The 19,984-nt window shown below is 41.9% G+C and overlaps 1 protein-coding gene across 4 annotated transcripts in view; it reads right to left on the bottom strand.

The window, feature by feature from the left end:
- ATG7 (autophagy related 7) overlaps window positions 1-19,984 on the bottom strand; it is a 247,173-nt gene that overhangs the window by 168,792 nt on the left and 58,397 nt on the right. For all 4 annotated transcript variants that reach the window (XM_053896758.1, XM_053896759.1, XM_053896760.1 and 1 more), the window contains 4 exons: window positions 19,233-19,427; window positions 17,511-17,714; window positions 15,709-15,824; window positions 10,583-10,658 (listed from right to left, as the gene is read on the bottom strand). In XM_053896758.1, the coding sequence (XP_053752733.1) occupies window positions 10,583-10,658; window positions 15,709-15,824; window positions 17,511-17,714; window positions 19,233-19,427 (591 nt within the window). The remainder of the gene's footprint in view (window positions 1-10,582; window positions 10,659-15,708; window positions 15,825-17,510; window positions 17,715-19,232; window positions 19,428-19,984) is intronic.

Genomic DNA, 19,984 nt, shown 5'->3' with positions numbered 1-19,984 from the left:
GTCTATTTTGCTTATTTCCTAGAAAGGGATCATACAAGACTGGCTTCTTGTTCTTAGCATGTTCTCATGCATTTTACATCAAGTATCTGTACGTCATTCCTATTTATTGCCAAATAGTATTCTGTTAAATAGATACACCATATTTCGTTTATCCATCAGTTGAACATTTCTTTTGGGTATCTACAAAATTGGGCAGATACAGTAACTCCAATTATTTTAGGAATTAATGAGTCACATGGTAACTATATGTTTAACATTTTAAGGAACTGCCAAACTCTTCCCAAGTGACTGTACCATATTACGTTTCTGACTTCAGGGTCAACACTTCATACGGTCTCTTTGAGTACAGCCATCCCAGTGAGTCTGAAGTGGTAGCTCATTGAGGTTTGGTCTGCATTTCTGTAATGACTAATAACGTTGAACATTTTTCCATGTGCTTCTTGACCATGTATATAGTTTCTTTGGAGAAAAGACCATTCAAATTCTTAGCCAAATTTTAAACTGGATTTTTTCATTGTTGAATTTTAAGAGTTTTTTTTTTTTTATATATATATTCTGGATAGAAGTTTCTTTTCACATAAGATTTGCAAATATTTTCTCCCCTTCTGTGGGTCATCTTTTCACTTTCTTGATGGTGTCCTGTGAAGCACAAGACTTTTTATTTTCATGAAGTCCTATTTATTTTTTCTTTGGCTGCTTTGTCTTATGGTGTCATATACAAGAGGCCATTGTCTGACCCAAGGTCATGAGGATTATTAAGTTTTCTTCCAGTTTTACAGTTTTAGCTGTTATATTTATGTCTATGATCATTTAGAGTTAACTTTTGTACATTAAGGGTCCAAATTCATTCCTCTGCATGTACAAATCCAGTTGTCCCGGCATTTCATTGACAAGACTCTTCTTCCCCAGTTGAATGGTCATCAAATGACCATACATGTAAAGGTTCATTTCTGGACTCTCAGTTCTATTCTGTTGGTCTATAAATCTATCCTTATGATAGTACAACACTGTCTTGATTATAGTAGCTTTGTCATCAGTTTTAAAATTGGGGAAGTGCGAGTCTTCTAATTTTGTTCTTCTTATTCAAGATTATTTTGGCTATTCTGGGTCATTTGTCTTTCTCTGAGTTTTAGAATCAGCTTGTGTGCTACTATTACTTAAAAATATTTTTTTATTTCTCTTGCTTTTAGAGGGCAAGACACAGGTTGAACTATATACATTTGCCCATGGCGCAGTGATATGCTTATAAGAGAGACTGCATATTATTATGAAATGAATGACAAAAACACAAAAATCCCAAAGCCTATCAAATTATTCATATCTGAACTATACACAGAAAACAAGTCCCAGACAGACCACAAGAAAAACTCCAACTTAGCACCATTTACATTTTCCAGGCAATTTGAAGCCCTTCCCCATCAACAATGCTTTAAATCGCCAGTATTAAAAATGCACTGAGCTTCCACAATATGCTCTGCATTCCCTCAAGCTTACAAGAAATGTGTAAAATTTAAAGAGCAGAGGTTGCTACTTAAAATTTTAGCCCCTTCCTTAGACATGCACAGAAATCGCAGAGAAATCTAAAATCCAGGTACCCTAGGCAAAATCCTTATAAATATTTTCACACCTATTTAAGAGGCCAGTCCTCAATTCACAATCCAAGAAGTTTATAAGGATTTGTCCTTTGCTTAGGCAGAGAAAAACTCACCATCACCTTCCTACTTAGAAGTGTGCCTACTTAGAAGGTATAGGAAGCATTATGCTCATTCAGCATTTTTCTGAATTTGCCCGATAAGAAGAATCCCCTGGAACTTGATTCAAAAGGCCTGGGGTAAGGCCTGAGGATCAGTATGCTTAACAAGAGCCCCCAGGTGATTCTCATCAGGCAAGCATGTGAAACAGGGGCTTTCGGTTACCAACCTTATTCACACCTTCCTGTGGTTTGCTCTAAACACTCAACATCTCCTGTTAGATGTCAGAAAACAGATGGAAGCATTTAGCAAACCTCTCATTCTTTCCATGTTTTCTAAAGATAGCACCACCACACCTCATTTTGCCCACATCCTAAATAATGTTCAAATGAAAAGGCTTTATAAAATGATATTAAAGTCATTTCCCCATCCACATGGGAACTAATAAGTAAGGCCTCCCGACACTGCTCAAGATAAGTTCTCTAACTTTGGGGACTGCACACAGTTTACTGTCACCTCTTAGTCTATTATTAGTATTTGCTGTCAATCTTTCCTTATGGGGGTGGGGCAGGCATTAAAGAACTATTTTTAAAGATTTAACTCTACCTATAAATAAAAACAATGAGCCCATGACAGAAAACAGAAGAGCAAACAACAACAAAAAATAACCCATACTCCAACAGGAGATTTACTCCCATTTTCGTATTTAAACAAAATATTTAAATATTTAACTTCCTTTTAAATCACCTCCTCTGAATACTGAGAGGGGGAAAGTGCTAATTTTACAAACACACATAGGCCTCTCCACCTAACTTTCAGGCTAGTAAGAGCAATTCCTTAGAGGGGCCAAACCTTGCCTGCTTCCCTGCACATTTTATTTTTTAAGTTTATATTGTTTTTTTCCTCTCAACACAGAAAAGAATAAGGAAAAAATTTAAATGGCCCATATGGTAATGGATCTGTGGATGCCTAGGACTGAGGGTGGGGATATTAACCAAGTAAAGGCACAAAGCAAATTCTGGGGGTGATTGGGAATGTTCTGTATCTCACTTGGAGTGGTAGTGGTTATATACGAGTGGAGTGTATGCACTCAAAATTCATTAAAATGCACACTTAAATGAGCATACATAAATTATACCTCAAGGGGCGCCTAGGTGGCTCAGTTGGTTGGGCGTCCGACTTCGGCTCAGGTCATGATCTCACAACTCATGAGTTTTAGCCCCGAGTTGGGCTCTGTGCTGACAGCTCAGAGCCTGGAGCCTGCTTAGGATTATGTATGTATGTATGTATGTATGTATGTATGTATGTATGTGTGTGTGTGTCTCTCTCTCTGCCCCTCCCCCACTCACACAGTCTCTGTCTCTCTCAAAAATAATAAACATTAAAAAAATAAATTATACCTCAAAAGGGTAAATAAAAAAAAAACTGTTTATAATCTTAACATTCTCAGAACAGTTCAGAAAGGCACAAAGGAAAATTATAAGTCCGTATTGCCCCCCAGTCTCCCATGCTCAAAATAATCTCCAGCTTCAGTTTTCTGCATTGCCTTCTAGGAAAAAAAAAAAAAAATCAGAGGTATCACTGCTACCCCCTGAATCCTTAAAGGCCCACCTGGGAATGACAGAACCTAGAAGAAACACAATCCACTGTGGTTTCTTGGCTCCCTTAGTTCTCATGGCCCACAGGCCCCAACAAGGGTGAAAGCAGCCTAAGGTGAAATCCCCCAGGTCAAAAGCTAGGTGGTGTTTGCATTTGGCTGACAGGGCCTAGTGAGCAGGACAGGCTCCCTCATCGGCAGGAGTAAAAACCCGGCAGGAGATATGCAAAAGTCTCAGAGCAGGGCCTTTAAACTCTCTTTGGCCTCCCTCCTGAGCGGTCCCAGCAGCACAGTGGGTGATCGCAGCCCAAATCATTAGGCACACCTGTGCATGCCTAATTAGCTCCATAGGCGCACAGGCAGAACACATGCTTAGGCTGGAGGTGTGTGCTAGGGACAAGGTGTCAAGGGTCCTTCTGGAAACCGAACTCATGTTGATGGGAGCACAAAACTCAAAGGCATGTTCAAAGAGCAGGATTTGGTCTGTGTTAACTTGACGAGAATTGTGTTTTGTCCCATAGGATGACACCGAGAAGCCATTTATTTTTAATAGACTGAAGCTGTGGTTCTCAAATGCCTAACGTCTCTGGAGACTGTCACTCAGTGGATCTGGAAAAGGGCCGGGAAATGTAATTCTGAAATGGCTCCCAAGGTGACTCTGAGGCACAGCTGGACATGGGAACCCCTGGATTAGGCGGTCTTCCACATAAAGGCCAGCTAATATATATACAGTGTGTGTATGTATGCATGTGTGTGTGTATATATATATATATATATATATGTATATACACGTATATATATACACATATACATATATGTAGTGTGTATATATATATACATACATATATTAACATATATATATATATACACATATATGTATATATATATATATATGGCTAGTCTATACCCAGACCCACTTAGATCTCCTCCAGTCCATTCTCCAGGCAGCAGCCAAATCTTACCATGGTATATCCAGCTCATGACTTTCCACTGCTTTTGGGGTGAGGGTCCAGGCCTTTCAACTGGCCCAGCGGATCCTGACTGCTTCCCCTCAACCTTATTTACTGTGCTTTCCTAGCTCTGTTACTGGCATGCCTGCGGCCCTGCAGGGCCTCGAACTCACCAAGCATCTTTCTCACCCATCTTCTCTGCCTCTCCTGTCCCTCCCCTACAGTGCTTAACCCCTCTCCTTTCTCTCTTCCATGAAAACAGCTGCTCCCTCTCCTTGCAAGCTGTGCGGGAAGGCATGTCCTGGAATAACATGGAAAACAGGAAGAGAGGGAATACCATCCCTGTGCCCTGTGCTCTTGGGTGTTTTTGCACACTTATCTCAATGTACCCTCACAACTTTCTTGGGGAAGTAGCATCACTTGCCCAAGGTTCCACAACCACTAAATGGCAAGCCAGGATTCAGAGTTCTGTTCCTTCTGGCTCCAAAGCTTGGGGAAGACAGCTGCAGAGCATGGGGGAGGTAAAAAAAAAAAAAAAAAAGGAAGAAGGAAAAAGAAGGCCATAGGAATTAAACAAACAAACAAACAAACAAACACACAGCCCTACAAAACCCAAAAACACAATACCTAGATAGGGGCTATCAGGGCCTGGGTAAATGAAATTATCTTCAGTCATTTATGCCCAGTTGGCTACAAAGTCAGTAGATCAGGAGAAGAAAGGGGCCCCTTCCATTCTGGGCTACCATGGCAGTGTGTATGCCAAAACTGAGTGAAATCAGCCTGAGCTCCAAGCCCACCTTGCCTCGATGGGGAGCAGGGACCCAACGCCCACAGACATATAGCCACTCTGAGGAGGCGCAGCACAGCCACAACGGAACCTGCTGCCTTGACTTCACACCAGCTTCCGGCAAGCCTGGCAGTACTTCTAGAGCTTGGAGTTTGAATAAATAAAAATGAACTCCAAACTCCAAGAGCTCACTCTTGGATGCTGAAAAGAGTCTTAATCAAAATAAATGTCAAAATGGGGAGTTGAGCAATTGCAAAACCCCAGGCACAGCACAGTCATCTTCATTTCAGACAATGGCGTCGGCGGCTCCCAATGATCCACCTCTCCTTATCAAACTGGAGTCACCAAGGGACAGAAGAACTGAGCTGGAAACGAGCCACCATCATTCTTAGAAAAATCCTGCAGAATGGAGCTGGCCAGTCTTTGCAACCCTTCCCAACACACTCATTGCTTCCAGAGTTTTATGAAGATTCTTTGTAATTTCCTTTTTAGCAGAGCACAGAAGCTCCCATTTTACCATTTTAATTAAAAGCGAAAGAGAAAGATAAAACCAATATTTACAAGTGTCCCTGATGTGCCCGGAACTGTGCTTGATAAATGTGATATAATCTGTACGTTAATTCCAGGAGTATATTATATAATTATTCCCATTTTTTTTTAAACATTGAAGTAACAATCATGTTTTTAAGTTTATTTATTTATTTTGAGTGAGAGAGAGAGAGAGAGACTGAGAGAGCAAGGGAAGGGCAGAGAGAGAGGGGAGAGAGAATCCCAAGCATGTTCTACACTGTCAGCATAGAGCCCAACACGGGGCTCAAACTCATAAACTGTGAGATCATGACCTGAGCTGAAATCAGGAGTGGGATGCTCAACCAACTGAGCCACCCAGGTGCCCCATGATTATTCCCATTTTACTGGTATAAAATATGAAATTCAGAGAGGATTGGTAACCTGTCCAAGGCCACATAGTAACAAGTGATGAGAGCTGCCTCAAATCCTTTTGTAACAGGAGCTAAAGAATGGATGGATGAAAATGAAATTAAGACGCAAACGCAGGATTCTAATCGAATCTATATGATCACAAAGCCTTTGGGCTGCCTCCCACGTGGGACCTCTCAAACAGGACGGCTTCATCAGGTGAGCAAAACTCATAGGGCACAAATAACATCCTTGAACTGGTAAACTTATGCCCCAGTCCTCTGGGACAAGAGATGCTAAGGCACAGCTGAGCTCTGGCACCAGGTGTACTTCATCCCCTCCGTCATGCACCAAGTAAGGCCAATCCCCGTCTCTTCTTCTAGGGCCCCACACAGAAAGCACGGATATTGTTAGACCTTGTACCAGATCCCTCTTTCTATTCAGGGGCCTCCAGCTGGAACCAGGTCCTACCACATCCAAATAGTGTAGGGTATATCCACAACCTTAGAGGACTCCAAAAGCAAAAGGGGATAAACACTGGGTGACCTTGTGCCAGTTACTGAACTTCTGTGAACATCATGGTACCTGGCACAGTGTTTGGAAATCATCTGCTGATGGGAGAGCTGAATGGAAGGGGGTCTGGGAGGATGGATAGGTCACAAACCACAACATCTGATATAGAGAAACACCAGACATTTAGACTGTCCCTTTTTCCTGCCATTCCCATTATCATCAATCGGACGGGTATAGAAACAGCGGGGGAAGGAGACTCCCTTTCTTGGGCTACCTCTCAGGAAATGGGCTTTTATTGCTTATCTTCTTAATCTCTTTCTTCAGCAGTCAGTCCATCCATATCCCCAGAGGCACACTGCAATAAGCATTTCCGAGCAAAGGGAGCTTATTAAAAGCTAAAGGCCTGAGGATTTGTGGGGGCACAGCCTGTGCAGACAGGCCAAATAACTAGCGACCCCAGCTCTCTATCACACTTGTCTCCGAGATTTCCCAGGCCAGGTCTCTCCCAGGGTCCTGCCCTAGTTTGGGCTTTGTTCTGCTTTTCTGAAAGTAATTAAAAGAAAGAATTCAAGAGCCCAAGAGAACCATGGGGTTGGCAAGTCCAAACCCCTAGGAAGGGCATACATATTCACGGTCTTTATTCATCAGTACTTGAGAGCCAAGAGTACATTCACCCAAAGACAAAAAATGTGAACTGCCTGGTCCACAAGTGGGATAGGAGCTGACTGCTATATTAATGACTGTGGTGTTTGGACGACTACTGGACTGCCACCTTGTTTTTCATTTTCTGACAGAGGTCCAGTCAAATGATCAGCAGCTCCACAGGCTGCCAATTTCCGTCACTTCCCGGAGATATCAGGAATGGCCTATACCTTTTTTTAACTTTTTAATAACTCAGCTACCACCCAGGAGCCAGGAAAAGACAACTTTTTTTTGTTTGTTTGTTTTTAAGATCCCACTTGATGGGAAGCAAAAGGAATAATACTATGCTAAGATCTGCAATGAAAAAGTTTTCTTTACAAAAGAAGCCAGGCTCCAAAGAGGACACTATACTATATTATTTCTTTTACAGAAAGTCCAAAATTAGACAAAGGTGTCCCATGGCGTTAAGAGTCAAGAGATGCTTGCCTGTGTGTAAGAAGGATGCAATAATAATTGGAAGAAGCACAAAGGGGGCTTTGGGGATGCTTGATAACATTTTATTTTGATCTTTGTGCTGGGTACATAAATGGTGCTTACTTTGTGATAATCCAAGTTGTATACTTAATGATTTGTATGAGTTGATGCATTTTACACATCAATAAAATGATGATTTAAATTGCCAAAATCATTGTCTTTACAGACAGAAAGAGGGCTACACTTATTGCTGGCTGCTTGCAGAATCCCGTCCATGTACACTGGGCCAGACACTTTTAAAAAAGAATAAACCCGTAAGCCTATTTTCTTACCTTCAAATGGTTTTCTCATGGTTTTCAAAATCAATCAGAGGTTTTTTTTTTTTCCCCCCCGGGGCTGACTACCACTCAATGTCAGAGCCTAATCAAGTCTTTTCCTGCACTTGGCCAATCTCTGGCTGGGCCAAATTCTGCCTGTGGTCCCACGGGCAGATCAACTAAGTAATCCTCATGCCTCCCCAGTCTGACATGGAGAGCAGAGACACAGAGCCCACAGGCTAAGTTAAGCAACTTTCTCCAGATTACACAATGAGCTGCTGGTGGGGGGCCCTTGTGATTCCTGGCCAAGGGCTATCACTTTTCTACTACAGCTCCTTCCACAGGGGCCAATTAGCACACACTCTCCTTTGGGGAACAAAAAAAGGAGCCCAGGGAACTCACGGGTTGTTCTTTGTATGCAAAGCACACAAAAGGGGTTTACTAAATTCCTATCCAAGAGGAAATCTGAAGAGCCAGGAAAAGGAGGAGGGAAGTGCTGAGTCTGCAGCAGGGCATTGCAACACAGCCCAGTGTTTTTGTGGAAACGATGTTCTCCTAATCAAAACACAGTTGCATAAATGGACTTACTCCACTTAAAAAAAAAAGAAGAAGAAATTTAAAGCCTATAAATAGGAACCACACAACCCTGATTAATTTTAAAGTTCTTTCTCCACTGTCTTTTTTAGATAGTAGCTAAAAATAAAGGCTTGAAACTTGAAATAATGTAAGCAACTAATCACCCACAAGCACTGGGCTTTTTCCATATATGGCTGGGTTATTCTTCAGCCTTTGAAAAGACTAAATGAAGAGATGGCCAACAACCAAAATAATCCTTCAGACATTTGAAAACGAGGAGAAAGAACTAGAAGAGTCAGTGAATGACAAACAATTGTGAGGCTCAATGGGGGTAAATGACACTGAGAGGGATTAGTTGCCATAGTACTTTAAAAACATGGGCACATGCATTTTGACGCTGGACCCCTTCAATAAAGGGACTGTTTTGCCCTCTGGCCTCAGCACTGAGAAAACTACAACCACCGTGATTTAACATAAAGGACTTAAAGAAGGAAAGAAGTGCAGGGGCATGACTGAAAATTTAATTAAGGCCCTTCTCAGTACGAGATCTACAAAGGAGAAGAGGGCACATCTCAAGGTCAGAAGAAAGGGACTGGAGACGTGTGAAGAGGGGAAGTGGGTGGGGATTCGAAGGAGATTCGAGAGCATAAATACAGGGGTTGGCTCTGGAGGGCGGCTTCCTTCTGATGGAGGGTTACTACAGCGTCTTTTGGGTCCTACCCGAAATGTCTCTCTAGAAAGATTAACACATTCATGTCAAATAAATGGCACCTTGTGTGAGGCAGACTGGAAAAGCTGCATTTGCACTGCTTTATGGTTTACAAAGCCTCATAACAGACATAATCCTGGACACGAGGTAAAGCACTTGCTTTTACTGATATGGAAACTGAAGCTTGGGGAGGGTCAGTGACCTAACACAAGGTGTCTGATGGATGTCTTAGTGCAGGAGGGCTGGAGGAGTGACCTGAAGGGAACGCTCCCATCGGGCAGGCCAGGGAAGTTTCACTCACAAAACTTCACGAAGGACACCAGTAGGAATGCAAGTTTAGGTGTGGGTTTTGGCTCATCCACTGCCTGTGTCTGTGGCTTTGGGCAAATAATGTCCTCTCTTCTGATTCGAATCCTCAAATGGAAAATGACAGGGCTGTCCTAGAGGACAGGAGGCAGGTGGTGGGGAGGCAGGTGGAGACAAATGTGGGTTCAGTGGGCTGCTCTCACCCTCAGCTCTGAGCCTGTCCTCACACCCCAAGACAGGACTGTGGGGTGCCATCACCTCTTCACAGGGGTCAGCCTTCCTCTTACACACTGAAATACACGTATGGTGCCTAGAGAAATGACTTCCAAAAAGTGAGATTGGAATACGTCTTCATTCCTCCAAAAAACATAGTAACAAAACTACTGGCGAGGCAACGTGAATTTGAGTTTTCGTTCCACTACTTTTTTTCTCTTTCCCTCTCTATGCGATGGATCTTCTTTCATGATACTTCAGATTCTTTTTCTGAAAAGAAACCCGATTTTTTGACACCTCTAATGGTTTTCCCATGCATACCCAGAAGGCTTTTTATGTAGCTAGGGAGTCAATAATATTAACAAACGACAGCAACAAAAATAGCAAGCAACCTTCACTGAGGGCCTGTGACATGCCAGCGCCACTGTTGAGCCCTCTGCAGACCATCTCTGGTCTCTGCAACTACCACGTGAGGTCAGTATGACTGTCTCCATTTTATACATGGGAAAACTGGGGCTCAGACAAGTTTAGGGATTTGGCCAAGGAAGGCCGTCTTAATAACTGTAGGGCTGGGATTTAAACTGCCGTCTGGCCAGTTCCGAAGTCTGTTCTTGCTTCTCCATTATGAGACCTTTGGTCAACATGCTAAATGCATCAAAGGCTGGATGCTGCTGCTTGTTCATGAATTCTCCTCACGGCCATCCTACAGAATGGGATACCTTGTAGGTGGTCTTAAAGTGAACCCACTGAAACTCAAGGGCAGCTAGAGGATAAGAAGTGTGGAAAAGTGGTGGGCTGAGCTGATGGTGTGGTCAAGTGACCCCAAATGCATTCCCTCTGAGTGCTGGGACCGGGTCCAGAATTATGCCTTCATTTCCAGATCACTAACCTGGTGAGGCACAAGGCCGAGAGAGGTTGGCGGTTCATTCATGCGGTCATCACTGCTGCTGGCAATGGCGTAGCCCCTGAGAAAAGAAAAACAATTGGAGCCACTCATTTAACGAAAGCTTATGTTTGACACCTGTGAGGACAATTTGGCCAGGGGGAGAGCTAATGAAAACCTAATTTCTGCTGGAGGGAAGGAGGAAGAAGAGGGGAGAAGAAGAAAAAAAAGGCAGCATGAATTTTTGGAGTCAGAAAGGCCAGAGCTTGTGACCCCAGACAAGCTGCTTAACTTCTCTGTGCTCTGGGTCCATTAACTGCATTAACTATAAAATAGGAACAAGACAGTTATGAGGACTAAATCAGGAATAAGTTGGAAAAACTGCCAAGTGCGATGCTTGGCATATGATAAGTCAATTAAGGTCAACTCCCTGACTCTGAGAGAGAGTCTTGTCAAAAACCGTGGCACCTTTCTGTACTGAAATTTTGAAATGGAAAACTTTCCCACCTTAATTAACTGAGGTGATATGAATGCTACTGTGAGGCAGAACAGTGAGGGATTATTTGGGAAGGAGAATGAATGCACTCCTTCCCGAACAACAGTGAGATGTTTCCTTACGATACAGAAGACACGCGACATAGGACCTGGTTTTGTCCTACAACCAGGGTGAACGCCGGAGAGAGAGGGGTCGCATCAAGGAATCGTGGAATCATCACTCCAAGATTTGGTCCCAGATATGCCCCGTCAGGAGGCCGCACGACACTGAGAAGGCAGGGGTAGCCCAGGGGGATGACGCAGATGAGAGGAAGTAAAAAAAAGCTGTTTATTTTCGCTTAACTCTGTTGCACCCAGACTAGCTACGTATGCCGCCAACACTGTACAGAGGTCGTCTTTTTGATTTTGCATAGAAGAAAAAAAAAAACACCCTTGAGTCATGAAATCAATAGAATATTCAAGTTAATTTCTGAGAATTGGAAAAACAAATCTTTTGAAAATTCAATTCTCTCCTGCCTGTGTTACAAACAGTATAGCAGGGTGATTAAAAACAGAGTTTGGAGCCAAACTGGCTGAGTGAAAGGCCCGTTTTACCACTTACCAGCTATGTAAGTTTCAACAATTTAGCCTCCCCGTGCCTCAATTTTCCCATCAAAAACAGGTCAGATAATAGTTCTTTCCTAATAGGTTTGCTATAAGGATTAAATGAGTTACTCCTGCAAAGTGATTGGAACAGTGCCTAGAACAAAGCAAGCACTATATGAGTACCTGACAAATAAAAACAAATTACAGTGTATTTGTCAGATAGGCAGGTGTAAACGTCCTTTTGGCTTCAGTCAGCCTTCATTAGCCTACACATGGCAGCAGAGCCTTAGACAGTTATGGAGAGAATCTTCAAGTGTTTAATCATTTATTTTCTTTTTTGTTTCCTTTCCTTTTCTTTCCCCCATCTCTTTCTAGTCTTTTCCCTCCTTCCTTCTTTCTTTCTTAAAATTACTGATTTGGGGCACCTGGGTGGCTCAGTCGGTTAAGGGTCTGACTTCGGCTCAGGTCATGATCTCATGGTTTATGGTTCAAGCCCCATGTCAGACTCTGTGCTGACACAGAGCCTGGAACCCACTTCAGATTCTGTGTCCCCCCCCCCCCACCTTCCCCCACTTGTGCTCTGTCTCTGTCTCTCTCTCTCTCAAAAATAAATAAACCTTAAAACAGTTACTGATTCTATTTTTTTAATTAATTTTGTCTCACTTCTATTTATTACAAGATGAATCTACTGTTTGTAGGTCATAAAGCAAGGTCTTCTTGCCTGGAGCAGATCACAATTGTGCCAAGTTTTGTATCTTTAATATAACATATATACAGTATGGTAAACATATAGACTACTAAAAAGCCAAGGTCAAGTTGAAGCAAAACACACCAGCCTGCTCATTTCTCTATGCTCACATGTAAGCTTACTACACTATGAGTGTTTAATAAATTAAAAAAATATATTTTTAAAAAATAGTATGGCATTGGTAGACCAGGTTGTCACAATAGCAGAATAGCAGAGCCAAGATCTGTGAGAGGAGAGAAGCCCATGAGGTAAACAAGGCATTTGCAAAAGGGAGCTTTCTGCCATAGTGATTGCCAACCTCCAAAAGCAGTGGCTATAGGATCAGAGGCTGAAGAGTTATATGGACAGACAAATGGACTGGAAGGAAAAACTAGAGTTTGGGGTCTGACAATAAGGAGAAATTATGGAAAATATGCCAGGCTTTGGGCTGGGAACAAGGTGGGCTACATCCTAGGGAATGAATCAGAAATAGAGAAGCCCTAATTCTAGTTCTAGTACTGCTAATCCACTTTGCCTAGCAGTTTGCCAGAAGGAAATGTAAATTACCTCATCTCTGTAATTTTTCATAAAAAATGTCCAGTAGTCATTCAAAAATAACCAAGCAAAACAACAACAACAACAACAACAACAACAAGAAGCAGATTCGAGAAACTGAGGTAAATTAAAAACTAACTGGATATGAGGTAATATGAAAGCATCACTTTTAATTTGTCTTTATATGTAAAATAGTAGGGACACTTTATCATAAGGTATTATAAAAAGATAAATGCTATGTCTTGGATTTGCTTTAAAATAAGCCAGTGGCGGGGCGCCTGGGTGGCTCAGTTGGTTGAGCGGCCGACTTCGGCTCAGGTCATGATCTCACGGTCCGTGAGTTCGAGCCCCGCATCGGGCTCTGTGCTGACAGCTCGGAGCCTGGAGCCTGTTTCGGATTCTGTGTCTCCCTCTCTCTGAGCCTCCCCCGTTCATGCTCTGTCTCTCTCTGTCTCAAAAATAAATAAACATTAAAAAAATAATAATAAAAAAAATAAAATAAGCCAGTGGGAAGAGAAAAAATGTGGATAGCTGTATAGATAAATAATGCCTGGCCATATGTCGGTAACTGTTGAGGCTGGATGGTATGTATATATAATGGCATTTATTATTTTCTGTATGTTTTTTCTTTCATGTATGTTTGAGTTTTCCATAATACAAAGGTTTTGTTTAAAAACAAAAACAAAAAAAAAAAAAAAAGAAAAGAAAAAAATACCAGGTATTGGAGGAGATAATAGATAACCAAAAGCCAAAAAACAAATAAACAACCCAAAACCAATAGACAAGAGGAACAGACTTACAGGAGATCCAGATAATGGGGGTATCTGATTAAGGACTTAAAAACACAATTAAGTGTTTTCAAGTAATGAAAAAGATCAAAGTCACAATTTCAGTAGAGATCAGGAAATGTATAAAATAAGATCAAATGGAAATTTTAGAACTGACACATAAAATAATTAAAACTCAGGGTTGCCTGGGTGGCTCAGTCAGCTGAGCTTCTGACTTCAGTTCAGGTCATGATTTCACAGCTCGTTGAGTTCGAGCCCTGCGTCAGGCTCCATGCTGAAGCTCAGAGCCTGCAGCCTGCTTTGAATTCTGTGTCTCCCTCTCTCTCTGCCCCCCAGACCCCCATTCATGCTCTGTCTCTCTCAAAAATAAATAAACAATAAAAAAAAAAAAAACTCAGTGGATGGCTTGACACATCTTAGATACAGAAGAAATAGGAATTAGCAAACTGGAAGCCAAAAGCAAATGGGCAGACTAAAGCAAGGAAAGACAAAGTACTGGAAAATACAGAAAAGAGCATAGGTTAATTCTGATACGTAATCAAAGACTCAAAAGGAAAGAAGACAGAAAGGGGCAGAAGTCATATTTTAAAGAGATAATGGCTGAGAATTTTACACAACAGATGAAAAGCATCAAGCCATGGATTCAAGAAGCACTAGAAAACACAACCAGAATAAATACAGAAGTAGGTATATGATAGTCCAACTTCTGAAAACCAGAGACAATAAGAAAACCTTAAAAGCAACTCAGGGCAGGGAAGAGGGAGAGAAACAAACTGTATCAAAGGAGCAGCAGTGAGATAAACACCAAACTGCTCAACAACAATAAAAGCAGCCAGAAACACTAGTTTTTTACTCTAAATGTGCTGAAAGAAAATTACCACCAATCTAGAATTCTACACTCAGCACAAATATCTTCTAAGAATGAAGATAAAGACATTCTCAGACTGACAAAAAATTGAAATATCTTGTTCATAGCATTCCTGAAGTTAATAATAAAAGGCATTCTTCTGGCAGAAGAGTAATAGCCTCGGCTGGAAGCTCGAAGATGCAAAAGGAAATGAAAAGTAACAAAAAAGGAAAATGTTAGCCAAACATAATGAATACCAACTATATAATAATCTCTCCTGGGGTTTAAAATATATGCATAATTTAAAAAAATTAGTGTGCAGACACTGCTGTTTGCCTATCCAATACCCTTCTCCATGTCTATCTTACCACAACTTTTTTTGGAGAGGTAATATGCCCAAGCAAAACAATCATATTTGTCAGTCTTCCCTGCAGCAAAGGGTGGCCATGTGATACAGGGGTTAGAATCAATGGGTGAGTCTTCCAGGAAAGCTCTTTAAAAGAGGGGAACCTCAGCTAAGCTGACATGTGTTCTTAACTTTAACACAGAAGCAACATTGGAGGTGAAGCAATCATCTGTTGACCACAAGGTGACAAGCATAAGGAAGAAAGCTAAGAGTGGCTGAGTGAATGATAAGAAGGAACTTGAGTCCCTGATAGCATAACAAAGCCTGTGTAGCAACTACGGACTGCCTGCCTCTAGGCTTCTTGCTGCGTAAGCAAAATAAAGTCCCATTTGGCCGTATCACTGAAGATGTCACATACAGCTCAGTGCAATTTCTATCACATGGGATTCATGCATTGTCTTACAAAATGTTCACAGTTAAGATTAAAACCTACTAACAGAATAAAAGCATGAAGGTCCCAAAGGCCCCCACCAAAATGTTTGTTTTTCCTTATCATCAGTTACCAAATAATTCCAGGAGAGGTCAATTCCAGAAGGATGCAGAGATGTAGCCCCAAAGATCACATGACAAGTTCCCCCCAGGCCAATGAATCAGACCAGGCTTTTCAGTCTTGTGTTTTTGAGGACAGAAAGAACAACACAATGCTCAGAAGAGTCAGGCCAAGAAAAGGCCAAGGGAGACACGAAAGCTTTCTTTGTTTAAATAACCATGTCTAAACAGTAAACTCACCCGTCTGGATGCTGCAAAACAGAAACCATCAATTCCACTGCCAAGGCTCCTGCAATCATGGCCAGTCCTGGGCGACTCACAGTGCACTGCTGGTCCAAGGTCCGGTCTCTTGTTGACTACAGAGAAAGAATCATTGATGTGTGCTCAAAGTTCTAGTCCACTCAACTGTCGCTGTTTCAAGCATGAAACTCGTCCATGATAAAGCGATACAACATAACCAGATACTCACTCACTGTGGGCAAAGAACATTCAGCCTCAAATAACATCATCTCTTGTAAGTACCAAGAAAAACAAAACACATAACTTAGGTAACTAAATGAGGTAATATGCTAAAAAGGAGTAATAGTTATGAACAAATTGAAGACTAGGGGCCTAACTGCCTCATACATGGAGTTGCACCATATGCTCTTTTAACTGATTCAAATTCAATCCTCTGTGCTTGATAGCTGAGGAACAGAGACATGGAGAGGAATAATCATTTGAATAGCACAAATGATTCTGCCCTGCCACTCTAACTGAGCCAATGCCTCAGAGTGCCTGTGAGGCAGGACAATAAATAACGTGCCTTTCCTCCAGTCCTCAGTTCCTATGTGCCTCTCACAGTGTGGGCATTGTGTCCCCCTGAATGTGACCCCTGGGCTGAAATACAAGTAGTTTTGCTATGACAGGGCTTCAAACACAAATCGTCTTTAGTTGCAACTAAAGAAATTCTGATCTTCCACCTTTAGGCAAATTAAGAGGTTGTTAGGGATAATTTTGAGTCTGAAATTTTCACCTTATGAACAGATACAACTTTACTCGACCCATAATCCTACTTGTTGATAATGAGGAAATAATGGGACCAGCTGTATAATACCACTGATGAAGATCATAAAGTCAGCCTTCTTCACATGGAGAATATTAATCTTTTTTTCTTTATACTGGGAGGCCATAAAAACCAGTCATACAAAAGAGGTAGGAGTTATTCAGGAACAAGTTTTAAAAGAAGGGGAAAATGAAAAGGAGGGTAGAGAGACACCTATGCTTTGCTTCACTGTGCATGATGATCTGTTGTGGTAAGAGACCATTCCTACAGACTGTGCCTTGTGTGGAGGCACTAACACTATAGGCAGAATCTTACATGTGAACAGTGTACTGCTTACTGTTCAGAGCACTTTCACTTTTGACCCACCTTGCACTATGAGTAGTCAGGGAAAGTATTCTTCCCTCCCTTACTGGGGTTGGCAGATAAAACACAAGATGCCCAGATAAATTTGAACTTCAGATAGACAAGAAATATTTTTTTAGTATGAGCAGGTCTTGAATATTGCATGGGACAAATTTATACTAAAATATTGTTTACCTGAGATTCCAAGTTAACTGGGAAGCCCATATATTTTCACTTGCTAAATCTAACAACCTTATAAGGGGCCCAGCCCGATTCTGCAGAAGCAAAGAAAGCGTAAGAGCCTTATTTGGAATCACCCCATGAGGCAGTGTCCAAGTCTTCAGACCCCTTACTTAATGCTCTCTTCAAAGGAGACAGTGCTTCCAGGGACCAGTCTATCCTGCAGTTTCCCTGCTGGGCTTTCTACAAAAGTGGTTGGTCACTACGTTTATATTAGTGAACAAGGAACAGCTGTGCACAGTTGACGACGCCAATCAAGGGTTATGGTGGGATAATGTCACCCCCCCAAATTGGAGAATTCTTCTCTTTGTTAAAAGACAATATTTAAATAGTCATAAAAGACAGTCGGGCCTCTTTGCCCCAGTGGACAAGACAGTTGTAGGAAATATTTGGAAGCACAGAGAAATCCACTTACATCTCCTGGGGCCACCACATCATTGCAGAAATAGCAGCCAAGTTTGTAGCCGGGTATGTTGGCAAAAAGCGATGAGCCCAGGAGGTCAGCAGGTGCCACAAGGTGGCCAGGACACAAGTCCCCAGCTCCTTGCTGCTTAGGTTTCTTCAAGCCATGTCTCATGACAACAAATGTGTCAAACCCCAAGGCAGCATTGATGACAAGCTGTGGATTTCAAGGAATAAAAGTCTAGAGTTAAGAGACACTTATATTTTAAGCCGTGGCTAATTTCATACTTGGTCAACTTTCAGAATTTATTTTATAAGTAATTGCGTATGAGTATAATTAGAGTCTTGGAAGCCAATACTAGTAAAAGCTACCCAATACTGAGGATTTATTAAGTGCACACACACACACACACACAAACCCTTGACCAGTAATTAACAATAATTATCTCATTTGGTTTCATTTAAAACTCCCAGCACACATTTCCAATTACAGATGAGGATCCTGAAAGTCAGACAGAGCAGTCAGCTCACTAACAAGCCCAAGGTCACTTAGCTGGTAAGAGGTAAATGCATCAAACCAAGTCTAGAGAGTTCTCAACCTCATTCTTTCCACCATATGCTATCATCTGACACGCCTACATAGATTTTCTTTTTTTATAACAGCTTCACTGAGATATGATTCACACACTATGCAGATTTTTAAGGACGACTGTTTTCTCATTTGTAATAGAAGAACTTCACACAGATTTTTAAGGATGGTTGTTTTCTCATTTGTACTTACTTATAACTTATTCTGTGGAATTTCTGGTTATAAAGAAAGTTGGAAAATAAAGAAAAACTGTAACAGAAAAAAAAAATCACAATCTCATGGCTCAAACACTTATTACTAATAATTTGGGGTATTTCTTCCCATTGTTTTCTCCCGATCTCTCTTTCCCTCCCTTCCTTTCTCCCTTCTTGCCTCCCCTCCCGACCTCCTCGCCCAAACAGATACAAATGTTTATGTGTTTATATAAACAATTTATATTAAATATATACAATATCATATCTTGCTTATTTAACATAATGTGGTATGTTCCATGTTATTAAAGTTTTTGAAAACACGTTGTGCATGGCTGCGTATTATTCCATCACATTTATGTACTAGGATTTATTTAACCATTCACTACTGTTGGCCCTTGAATGTGTCACTGACCAAAGAGTAAATAAGAGCGTCTTTGTCCTCTTGGAGCTTATGTTTAAAAAAAGATTTTTTTTAAATGTTTATTTGTTTTTGAGAGAGAGAGAGAGACAAAGCATGAGCAGGGGAGGGGCAGAGAGAGAGAAGGAGACACAGAATCTGAAGCAGGCTCCAGGCTCTGAGCTGACGAAGGGCTCAAACTCTTGGGCCAGGAGATCATCATGACCTGAGCCAAAGTTGAATGCCCAATCAAGTGAGCCACCCAGGTGCCCCTTGGAGCTTATGTTTTAATGTAAGTAGAATATCCCTTTGAGATACAGTGTCTCAAAAGGTTCCTATGAAAATTAAATAGTAAAGAATAACTATTATACTGGACGGTGGTGCGTGAGGCAAAGACAGCACATACCAGCGGAAGCCCTTTGGCACCATGTCACTGGGTCACACACAGCACATCTCTCTTCTGGAAGGAAGGCAGACAGAGGACACCTCTCCCTCCAGGGTGATGGTACATTAAGTCACAACCAGAAACAAGAGCCCAGGATCCACACACTCTACCTTTCTTTTGCTCGCAGCAATGACGGCAGGGAGCCAGCGGCTCTCTCTGGTGTCCATCAACAGGAACACGACATCATGGCTTTCGATGAGCTGCTCCAGGTGCTCCACGTCTTTGCGGGCCTGCTCCAAGGTGACGCTGGAGAAGTTCACTGGGTGTCCAGGCATGGGGATGCTCATGTTGAACCCTCTGGCATTCTAGGGAAAAACCCAGATATACGGATGTCTGAAGCAAACACAGGTGGTATCTTAGAACCTATGTCTCCCCATAGCTACGAACATGTTGAACCCTCTGGCATTCTAGGGAAAAACCCAGATATACGGATGTCTGAAGCAAACACAGGTGGTATCTTAGAACCTGTGTCTCCCCATAGCTACGAACATGTAAGTACAGTTGCAACCAGAAATTTCTCTGTGCACGATCATGCTGCTTGTTCCTTTTGCTACCTGTGCCCTGACCTTCTTCACCTCTACATCCTAGACTATCTTATCCTGTCATCCCCAGGTCCCTGAGCCTGGATATATATAGCAGCAAGTAGAGACATACAGATCCTAGTTCCAAAGGAGGGAGGCATGTCCATCTGAGCCAAGGAGGACACTGAAGAAAATGGTGCCTTTGACTTTTTCTTATAATCTGAGGCCAAGAACCTCTATCAAAATGCCCTGTGTCTGCCCAAGTCCCCTCTGTCTAGCTGAGTTGTTTCTCCCTACTTCTTCCCAAATTGCCCCCCACCCCGCTGATTTTCTTAGTGCAT

This window comes from Panthera pardus, unplaced genomic scaffold, assembly GCF_024362965.1.
Source record: "Panthera pardus isolate Hobbes unplaced genomic scaffold, ASM2436296v1 HiC_scaffold_8, whole genome shotgun sequence".
Classification (NCBI taxonomy): domain Eukaryota; kingdom Metazoa; phylum Chordata; class Mammalia; order Carnivora; family Felidae; genus Panthera; species Panthera pardus.
The sequence above is the reverse complement of the archived record's forward strand: the minus strand, read 5'-3'. Positions and strand labels throughout refer to the sequence as shown.